We start from the raw sequence: 10,395 nt of genomic DNA, 5'->3' as shown, positions 1-10,395 counted from the left end.
TTATCCCCAAAGGGGTGTGAGGCGGTTGTCACATTGTAATTAAGGATGCACGCTATTCTTAGTCAGAGACAAACAGCCCCACACCACCAAAAAAACAACAAGAGAAAACAAAAACCAATGTGCAAGAAACCACACCAAATCATCTTATTACATACTGAAAGGTAAAAACTGAAATTAAAAAAACAGTTCAACAATAAGAAAACAAACATTTCCAGTGAAAATACAAGTTTTAACATTTAATAAGCAGCGCTGCATAAACACCCCGGTGTCTTTCAGCTGTACATTTGCACTGCATCGCCACCTTGTGGCCACAGTTTGTTTTGTTTGGTAAGTTAACAGCAATATTGGGCTGCTGAGCTTCTACGGGATCAAATATCATAATCATGCTCATGTAGGAAACTACAGCTGTTTCCCCAGCTCCGTCAGAGGGAGACACGCAGCCCCAGACCTTAAAAGCCCTGATTTAAGGAATACTAGAGTATTTTATTGTATTTTCCAGCCCTCAGATTTATTGGTTGTGATGCTGTACTCACCAACGTTGGCGCCTGAGTTCTATTGGCCCTAGAAATAAGTCAAATAATACAAGAAGCAGGAGCTGTCAATCAGTCAGATCGTGAAGAAACTTATTTTATTTTATTTGAACAGGTACTGTTCAGTAGTAAGGGTTCCTGTGAGGGACAAACCACTGCTTTGGTCCATGTTCAGTCTGTTGCTTACCTTAAAGATGTATGTTAAAGACCAGCAATTGATTCACTTCATACAAGAGCAATAAGTGCTTTTCATATTTTTCAGTTCAGTTTTTCTTCCTCAGTGATAAAAGTCCAGTCTGTGTTGGATTGAACAAGAGCACTGAACATCTTGTGACGTGAGGAAAGATCTCCTCTTTGAGCGAAGAGTACAGATGCAGAAGTGATGCTGCTTTAAAGTGCTCTGCATGGATCAGACCGCGGGGTCAGGAGCTTTGCTCATGCGCAATTACCGTTCAATCTGGACGCGGAGCCTGCCTGCCTGCATGTAGTGTATTTGCCCGCCTGTGAGTGTGTGTGAAGCGGCTCGCGGCAGCAGCGCTGCGCGTTGAGAACAGAAGCTACAGAACAATACGAGCTTTATGTTGGACTCCGTCACGCTGCCTGTCGGCGAGGCTGCAGAAGCGCGCGCACCTGTAGGAGTCGCCTTCAAAGTGAAAGCAGTGCCGCTGTAATGCGTTCGTGGCATTTAACACATTTATTTATTTTTCATGTTTGATTGACCTCACGCGAGCAGGACTGGAAGAGCCGTCAGACGCCACGTCTGAACTACGCCGCCTGGAGAGATTTAAAGTGATAAGCTCCTCCCAATGCAAAAACAACAACAACATGCAGTTAACGCATGATCAAATAGTTAACGCCGTTGAAGGATTGCCAGATTAATTAGAGAGAGAGAGAGAGAGAGAGAGAGAGAGAGAGAGAGAGAGAGAGAGAGAGAGAGAGAGAGAAATGTTACTTATTTAGAACTATTCATAGCCAACTGTCAAAGGAAACAGTTGCTCCAGAGCAGACAACCCAAAGGAACTGCCAAATCAAACACAGCAGACCAGAATCTAAAACAATGTTGATAAGTGTGGGCCGTCTGTCAACACCTGTGACAGATTAAAAACAAAAAACCTGTTGTTTGAAGGAGATGATTTCATCTTCCATGCTTTATGACCTGACTTTATTTTGTTTTTAACGCAGTTAAACGCAGTTCAGGTATCAGTATCAGAAAGAAAAATATGTAGAATGGGGACATCTCCATTTACAAAATACAGGTTCACTGTGGAAGTCGTTTTCTTTTACAAATGAGAGAAAAAAGGGAGTGGCTAGAATACACTTCTAGTATTCACTATGCTCATCTATATAGATTTAAGACCAAGAAAATGTTTGACAAGATATAAAAAGAATGTCTAAAAAGCCAGTCAATGACATCCCTGTTGTCAATCATCCAGCAGGCTAGCGTAGTTAGCATGAGCTGATCCAGAGGTTGGCGAGGCTCTTCAGCATCTTGCTAACATGTTCTCCTCTCTTCATTTTTCCGGCAGTTCAGCAGAGCCGATGTCAGCTCTTCAAAAGGCGGTTGATAGCTCTGACTTCTTCGGTGGACAGGGGAGAAAGATTGTAGCCTCTCAGCTCAGGTTTTCCTGCAAAACAAAGAAAAAGATACACATCATACTCACACTGCTGGGAGAACATTTGAGGGCGAGTTCGCAAAGGGGATTGTTCCGTGCAGCCGCCATCTTCCCCGCCTTGGATCCGCTTAAAAAAAAAAAGACACTTACATGATAGCATAAACAAGCCCGTAAAGTTTTGCTGATGAGGAAATTTATTTTTCCTACCGAGGGACGGGAAATCAATCATCAATTATTTGTTCATATAGTTATATTCAGTAATTTCTGTTCTTTTTAAAATAAAAGGAGTGATGAATGCGCTTTAGTTACCACCAACTCAGTAATGATAATGATTTTACTGTGTGACTTCAGTCGCCATCAAGTTTTAAAGGAGGCATCGTTCATGAAACAGAGTCCGAAATGTTCCAATTGCATTGGATTTAACGTACTGAGCCCTGAGTTCTTCTCTTCAAGAGAAGAGTAAAGCTCTAGAAGCGATACTGACTTAAGGTGCTGTGCCATAGTGGATCAGACGTGTCAGGAGCTTTGCACATGCGCGATTAATTGTCAATCTGGACGCGGAGCCTGCCAGTTGACTGACCGCCTGTGAGCACTTAGTGGGATGAAGCGGCTTGTGGCAGCACCGCTGAGAACAGAAACCACATAACAATACGTGCTTTCACGTCAGGCTCAAGTCGGCAAGTTGTCAACACTGCCTGTCAGTGAGGCACGCGCACAAACATGATTCGCCTTACAAGTAAAAGCAGTGTCGTTGTATTGCATTTATGGCGTGCATCTATTGTTTTTCATTTTTTATTGACCACACGAGCACCTGTGTGCGGCAGTGATAAGCACCTCTGAATGCAAAAAAGAAAAATGCAGTTACCGCATGATCAAATAATATACTCCGTTAAAGGATTGAGAAGTTAACGTGTTCATTTGCCCAGCCCTCATTATTTTAAATCTTTTTTTTCAGAATTTATTTGTGAAAAACATTTATAAAAATAATGTATACCATATTTTGATCATAACTGAACATTCAGGATGATCTGAGCAAGATTTCCCAAAAATGCCTTTTCAAGCCGCCCCATGTTTTTTCTCCATTTCCATTGTTCAAGACCTAAACAACAACCTACAAAGTTGTAAGACCCCCTCTTTGTAAAGATAATCAGCTAACGAATCGGAACCTGCAGGAAAAAAAAGAATTGTCCTGGCATTGTCTTCTTGGAATATGCCCGTGCCCATCAGGGAAGAAAAAATCCATTGATGGAATAACCAGGTCACTGCTGAACCGAGACCTGACCAACTGCAGCAACCCCAGATCATAGCACTGCCCCCACAGACTCGTACAGTAGGCAGTAGTAGTTAAATCCAGGTGGCGACTTTTTTTTTGGCCAGGCAGTGTACATCCCACAAGGATCCATCATACTTTATTAGATTCTGACAAGCTATGAGTGTTACATAGAGGTGTGGTTTATTGAAATCCGACTTTGTAAAGTGCAGTGGCGGTCCGTGGTGTTGGTCGCTAGGTCAGCAGCAACATGGCTACAGAAACAGAAAGCAAAGCAGCCGGAACGCAGACAGGAGACAGGAGCTGCTCAATGAGAAAACAAGCTAATAGGGAAAAAATATTATAATACATGTAGTGTATTTGTGAAAAACAATTATAATATAAAATAGATATAACTTTTAATTATGTTTAAAAAAAAATATATGTTTAGATATATAGATATTATGAAATAGCTAAAACTTTGTGAGTCTGTTTAGGCCATTAAAGAAGGCCTAGCTGGCCCTGACGGCCCGCCACTAGTAAAGTTAATTTATTTTATTAACGACCTAGTGAAACATAACGGCCGCGTGAAAAATTGACGGTTACGGGGTTTATGTAATCACATAAACTTAACGGTAAGTTTAATTTTTTCTGTTCAGATAGAACTCTTCCCACAAGGCTTTACTGTATTTCAGCAATTTAAATGAAGTTAATTAAAGTTGCGGATTCTGTAGGAAATGTCATTTCACTTAATAATGGACGTTGCAGGACTTGGGGTGCTCAGGTCCAAAGAAAAGAATTTCATCTTTTCAACTGGTTTACCTGAGGAATCCTTATTGAGTTGATCGGCCTTCATGAACCATTGTTAGGTATTCAGAGTTTAAGAACATATCAGCATCTATGAAAATGGTCCAAGTTTCAGAAATATCCAAGTGAACAAAAAGTAAAAAGCCTGGAAACCTATCAGAGTCCGGAAGTTCCAAAATTCATCCCTCCAGATCTCATCTCAATGTGCTGTCTGTCTAAGCTCCCTGAGCACTAGACTCTACGGGTGTCCATGGTCCCATTTACTGTCCAATTATAGTTTTACAGCCTGCCATCTGGCTCTTTACTTCAAAACATATGAATTATCCCTTTAACATGACACATCTATTCATAAATCTTCTCAGCAAGAGGCGAATGAGTGTATCGCCCAAAATGTCGACCTGCTCCTTTCGATCAGCGTGCCCCAGTGGGCCAAATAGACCGATGAGATGCTCTTCATTGATGTTGTATGTCTACAGATTGTAAAGCCCTCCAAGGAAAATTAGTGATTCTGGGCTATACAAAGTAAACTGAATTGAAATTAAATTCACTACCTTGCATCTCATTTAGATGGTTGACTTTTGTCTTCAGTGCTGTGCGGAGCTCGTTTATCTCCTTGTCCAGCTGCTCTTGGTCTAAGGGTTAGCAAGAAAGAAAGAAAGAAAGAGTTCAGGGTGATGTCACATGTGACTGCAACATATGAACGCAAATCTATTCATGATTGAAATCTCGCCAATGAATTCAAATTGTATGTCTTTTTTTTTTACCTTTCTGGATCATCTCTCTCGTTTTCGATTTAGGGAATTTGATGAACATGTTTCCAAGGCAAACCTTCACTTTTTCTGTAAATGACAGTGGTGACTGTTATTACAACTGTACAGGCAACTTCAATCCAGCTGTGACGTCACGTTTTCTCAACCCGAGTCAAGTGTTCGTGACATTACTGTTTGAATGATAGACAAAGACGTGCATGATAACACTGGCGCTTCCCACATAACAAAAGCCTTTTTTTCTTCTCGGTCACAAAGGGTCGCTCACCTGAACCTGACATTTCGTTCTTCAGTGCGTTCAGCGCCTCTCTGTTCCCGTTTCTCTTCATGTCCAGGTCCACTATCTAAAACATCCACAGGGAAGTGTAGTTACCACACATACATACAGTCAGTGATGCTTTTATTATGGGAAACAGTCATGGTGACTGATACATATGCAATGTCACAGAGTGTTTAAAGGAACAGATCGTCGTAATATTACCATGATGGCTAACGTTAGCTGCAGTCACAGTAACGTTATATTATATTACATTTAGCTGATGCTTTTATCAAAAGCGACTTACAATAAGTGCATTCAAACACCAGTACAAACTCAGAACAAAATTAATCAAGAAAGTGCAATTTATTCAAGAATACCAAACTACAAAGTGCTATAAGTAAGTGCCATTTAAGTGTTACTAAAGTGCTATTTTTTCTTTATTCAAGGTATAGATAGAAAACATGTGTTGTCAGTTACTGTATTGCGTTGTTACATTAAATGTTGTTTTTTTTCTTCTTTTCTTGACGGTTTATTTCTTACAAACGTCAACACATATTTATGAGACCATGTTCCCACCAGGGTAGGTTTGTTCAGTCGACGTTATTTAAATGGAATATTAGGCTAATTAGCTGAAACTGACAGTAAACTACGAGCTAGCTAGCTGATGCTGACATCCTCTATGGCAACTGACGTGTCGGTCCTCCCACGTGACCCCGCTCTGCGTCTTATGGCCAGCTTGGTGTTGCCCAGTAAGTATTTGATTATTGATTACCTGTCGTCTCGTGGTGAGAACATCCTCAGCTGCCTCCTCAACTTCTGTCAAGTATTTCAAAACACGCTCGGGTATAACGTCCATGGCGGCTGTGTCCTCTTAAAAATACGTCCGGCCTGAAACAACGAGTAGAAACAGAATGGACCGCCTCGTGACGAGTTCCTTCAAACGGTCCTTAAGGATGATAGATCGATGTATATATATATAACATAATATAGGACATTGAGCTAAGAAATTCCAGCAATTTGCACAAGGACAATATTTTTTCGTTCTGTGTTTTAGCTCCTTAGTTTCTCTGCCACAAACAGTTTGTGATGTGAACAATATATTTTTTTTAAAATGTACTTTCCTTTTTTTAGAGTCTTACATTTATTCAATACGTAATGTAGAGCGCTGTACACAAATCACTTTGATATTGTCAAGTCTGCATCAAGAAGACAGAAACTTTCATATGTCCCAAAGTGCATCCATCTTTCAACACTCAAACTATATTAGCCTACTACAATGACTCGCCTCCACCCCTCACATTTCCCCTGCAAAATCCATTCACATTACACCCTTTCAGGACATAATCACCTGACATTATCACCAGGCCGTGCTTGATTGTGACTGATTATTTGTTAAGCTCTGCAAAATCTCCTCCATTCTGCTCGCCAAAACTATAATAGAGGTCCAGGACTATATGAGGTCCAGAAAGTTGACTGCTCCAGGACATTCTTTTGGCTTGATGGTTTGCGTCTCTTTGGCCTCCTGTGTCGCTTTTTAAAACCTCAGAAGTTTTGTTGTCTTGCAGGATCAGCGGGGTTGCCCCCCAAGTATTTTCTCCTTTACCTTCCCAGAGCTTTTTCCACATGTGTACCCAAGACTCAAACTCTTTAATTACAATTGTTGTAAACTTTAATCACTTTTATTATGCAGTTATTATTTTTGACAAACCAAAATAGAAACGCTAATGTTTTGTTGAAAACTCCCGCATACAAATATATACGTAGTGTATTGTGCTGACATTCGCTGGGTGGATTTAAATGGAAAACAAAAATAAATATCCACATGCTCAAAGGATTTATTGTATATGTGATGGATAATGTAATAATGTAAACATCCACCGTCACATTAGCTTATTTGACTGCAATCACAGCATTGCATTGAATGTAATAAACGGTAAATAGTTTAAAAAAACAAAACAAATCTGACAAAACATCCACTCGAGATAAAAAAAAAAGTATATTTACTTGCTGCAATTTCTGTCACAGCCTAGTCAAATAAGGACAAATTATTGAACATATACATTCATAATTAAATAATAAACGTAACGTCTGTAGCTGTGCCAAACAGATTGCACTAACAGCCCTCAGCTTGCTGCTAAGTGACGAATTCAACCTGTTTTGGTCTGTTTGTTCTGTTTATTGGACAATTCTTGGACCCAGATAAATTGTCTATTATTGCAGTGACGGCATCGGGTTTTATTTCCTGTTCCCTGATCTCAGCTATTCTCTTCCGCTCGGCTCCCCCTCTTCTACACTCGGAGCCGCTTCGTCTTTTCTCCACAGCACCTTGTTGTCTCTCGGCTCCACCTCTTCTCTGCTCAGAGCCGCTCCTCCTCCGAAACCCTGCGGGCCTGTAGTCTGACACGCCCCCACGCGCTCCCAAGCGGTCCTCGACACTCAAGTCTCTGGCAGTGGACTGAAGCTTCGCGTTAGCACCGTGCACGGGGTTGCGGATGTTTCCCGAGGCCTGCATCCTCCACAGGTGGCTGTTGGTTCTTGCGGGGCTGCTGAACCTATGAGCTTGTGATGCAGAACTCCTCTCCGCCGAGTGCACCCGGCTCTCGCTGTAGCTCCTTTTAGGAAGCGACGTAGGGCACCTGCCGCACTCCGGCGTGGAACTCAGTCTGGACTGGCGGGCGGAGCGGCAGCACGACGGCGACATGCTGCAGGCGGAGTAGCGGATGCGGCAGAGGGTGCAAGCGCAGCCGGAGAGCAGGGAGCAGTGACTGGCCAGGGTGGACAGGAAGGTGAGAGGGAAGGCACGCTGACACTGGAGGATGCACTTCGGAGCGCTGAGGCGCGACGAGGAGGCGGTGACGGCTGGCGACCTGTGGCAGCTGGATATGGCGCCCGGTACCACCGGCGTCCCGCCCTCCTCCTGGACAGTCTGAATCTGGCGCCACTCCAGCTGCAGCATCCTCTCCAGGTACCTTTCCAAAGGGCCCACAGGCCGGGGCCGAGGGGCCCCCCGACCCTCTGTGTTGTAGAAGACAGCCAGCTGACCGAGGCTCCAGGAGTTGAAAGGCGGAGGGAGGAAGTCTGGGAAGTCCAGACCACCGTGGTTGTGTCCTCTGGGCCTGCGGCTGCAAGAGGAGCAGTCGTCGGCCCCGATGACCTCCGGCCTCAGCTGGAGCTGTGGAGGAGGGCGATTACAGGGCGACGCAGGAAGTCTTTCTGACTCAGACAAGTCGGTGTCACTGTCCCCCTCTCCATGGCCGTCTGGACTCCCTACCTCTGGGTTTGGGGACGGTGTCTCGTGCGTATCGGGACTTGAATGAGGCAGTTGGTGGCAGGGAAAGGCCGATGTGTGTCTACTTCCTCTCAAACCTGCGTGCTTGTGTTCCCTGAGGCCGCAGTGTTGTTCAGCTGGCCGCACCTTCGGCTCCATCCTGCCCTCTGCGGGGGATAGTGGGCGGGACTTTGGCTCTGATGTTCCCTGAGCACTAGAGAAAAAAGCTTATTATATTATTTTTGCTACCAGGCAGCACAGAATGGCTCAACATTTGCATAAACAGCAATCTCACCTGTGTTGAGAAGTAATGCGTTTGGTCGAAGGGGTGTTAGGTTTCTGCTTTCTTCTCTGCTGCAGCTTCTGTGATCAGAGACAGACACTGTTAAGCATCTTATCACTAATACATGGTCGTTCTTTAAAAGGTGCAATATGTAAGATGTGAACCTCCGGTTCTGAGGAGTGAACCAAATGCATTCTCTCTAATGTGCAGCAGGAGTCGACTCCTCTGGTTGTATAGAAGTCTAATGGTGCATTCACACCAAAACACTTGCGAATATTCACAAGGCTTTTCCGCCTGATTTTACCCACTCAATTTTATGTGGTTAATTTGCTTTTTTGCATATATATGCATCGTCAACATATTGTTAAGAGGCTACGCTAGGCATTACACATTGCACCTTTAAACACATCATTACTTCACACTCAGTAATGCTGCAACTTTTTCACTGTTGATTAATCAGACTTAATTGAAATCAAAAAAAATAACTTGCTTTGTTCGATGTTTTGAAAAGTTTAAAACCCATTTAAATTATGGTGATATACATTCTCTAAACCAGAGGAACACACATCCAATATGTTGTTATCAGCAAATGTTTGGCCAATAAATAATAGATTATAAAAATGGTTGCTGATAATTTATGTGTCTAATCGTCTTCAACTCACGCTCACCTTGTCTTTGTTATTTTCTTGACTCGGCAGCGTGTTCTGCGGCTGCAGGGACTTCCTTTGTGACTGCCGCCTGCCCATTCTGGTGCTTGAAAAAAAATAGGAATATATATATATATATATATATATATATATATATATATATATATATATATATATATATATATATATATATATATATATATATATATATATATATATATATATATTAAACACAACCAATTAACCCAATACAGCGGCATACATGAGAAACGTATATTTCGGTATTCTCTCGTCGTAATTACACAGACGACGGATGAATGCGCGAGTACGACAGCGCGGTACGCGAGCATCCCCGCGACTGCAAAGAGGCGCGCGAGCCTCTGTCACCTCATTGTCCGCTGTTACGTGCATAGTAATACATTAGCATCGGAAGCTCGCGTTACCTGGACACACCAGGCCTGCTGTTGCTCCACGCCGCCTTCTTCTTCCACTCCTCGTCCCTGACGGAGACTCGGCTCTCCGGGCATTGTTGTGGCACGCGCTCCTGCAGAATTGTGCCCATCCCAAAGCTCATAGAAGGCAGCAAGGAGGAAGGGCGCGTGGGAGGAGGGGATGTTCACGCAACGCACGGCAGTGTAATCATAGTGGATAAAAGGGGGTGTGAGGGCGGTACGCTCTAAAAGCCAAAAGCTCCCATCGTGTCTTTTTTTTTTTTTTAATGAAAAACATGTCCGCGTGATGACAATTCCGCTGCCGTCCAGCAGAGGGCAGCGCAGCTACATTCTTGTGACGCTTGACCAGGTGGGACCAGACAGCCTGTGGTGGGACGCAGTGAAGGTTTGCGCAAACACAGGACCTTGAGTATACGCAAGGCTGTAAAGGTGGACGAGCACTGCCTTTCTATTACAATGCACCCTTACTTACTGACGTATTGTATTGTTTCGTGTTAAAATCTCTTATGCTTGTGTTAAC

General features: G+C 43.2%; 2 protein-coding genes across 3 annotated transcripts; both read right to left on the bottom strand.

Moving 5' to 3' along the window:
- Positions 1 to 1,646: 1,646 nt before the first annotated feature.
- On the bottom strand, positions 1,647 to 6,120 carry pdrg1 (p53 and DNA-damage regulated 1). The gene is made up of 5 exons (XM_068594674.1): positions 5,998 to 6,120; positions 5,235 to 5,310; positions 4,964 to 5,038; positions 4,751 to 4,831; positions 1,647 to 2,155 (listed from the first exon to the last, which is right to left on the bottom strand). The coding sequence occupies exons 1-5, from the start codon at positions 6,079 to 6,081 to the stop codon at positions 2,073 to 2,075; spliced, it is 399 nt and encodes a 132-aa protein (XP_068450775.1). The 5' UTR covers positions 6,082 to 6,120; the 3' UTR covers positions 1,647 to 2,072.
- A 797-nt stretch (positions 6,121 to 6,917) lies between these two features.
- LOC137796626 (uncharacterized) lies at positions 6,918 to 10,120 on the bottom strand. Of its 2 annotated transcripts, none has more exons than XM_068594651.1 (4): positions 9,867 to 10,120; positions 9,445 to 9,529; positions 8,789 to 8,856; positions 6,918 to 8,707 (listed from the first exon to the last, which is right to left on the bottom strand). In XM_068594651.1, the coding sequence occupies exons 1-4, from the start codon at positions 9,995 to 9,997 to the stop codon at positions 7,360 to 7,362; spliced, it is 1,632 nt and encodes a 543-aa protein (XP_068450752.1). In that variant the 5' UTR covers positions 9,998 to 10,120; the 3' UTR covers positions 6,918 to 7,359. The 2 variants fall into 2 exon arrangements, with proteins under 2 accessions (XP_068450752.1, XP_068450753.1); XM_068594652.1 differs by having other exon boundaries at positions 9,877 to 10,120.
- Positions 10,121 to 10,395: the final 275 nt, after the last annotated feature.

The sequence above is a fragment of the Clinocottus analis genome, unplaced genomic scaffold (genome assembly GCF_023055335.1).
Source record: "Clinocottus analis isolate CAN_PGR_092001 unplaced genomic scaffold, fCliAna1.0.p SCAF_3, whole genome shotgun sequence".
Lineage (NCBI taxonomy): Eukaryota > Metazoa > Chordata > Actinopteri > Perciformes > Cottidae > Clinocottus > Clinocottus analis.
Note: the sequence above shows the minus strand (reverse complement) of the source record. Positions and strands in the feature narration are given on the sequence as shown.

Coding starts and splice junctions, on each gene's coding strand:
- pdrg1 (XM_068594674.1), bottom strand. CDS start 6,081: ATGGACGTTATACCCGAGCGTGTTTTGAAATACTTGACAGAAGTTGAG. Junction 5,311..5,997: donor TTCTCACCACGAGACGACAG/GTAATCAATAAT, acceptor TGGATGTTTTAG/ATAGTGGACCTGGACATGAA. Junction 4,832..4,963: donor GAGAGAGATGATCCAGAAAG/GTAAAAAAAAAA, acceptor GCTAACCCTTAG/ACCAAGAGCAGCTGGACAAG.
- LOC137796626 (XM_068594651.1), bottom strand. CDS start 9,997: ATGAGCTTTGGGATGGGCACAATTCTGCAGGAGCGCGTGCCACAACAA. Junction 8,857..9,444: donor AAGAAAATAACAAAGACAAG/GTGAGCGTGAGT, acceptor CTCTGATCACAG/AAGCTGCAGCAGAGAAGAAA. Junction 8,708..8,788: donor CGCATTACTTCTCAACACAG/GTGAGATTGCTG, acceptor TTTTTTCTCTAG/TGCTCAGGGAACATCAGAGC.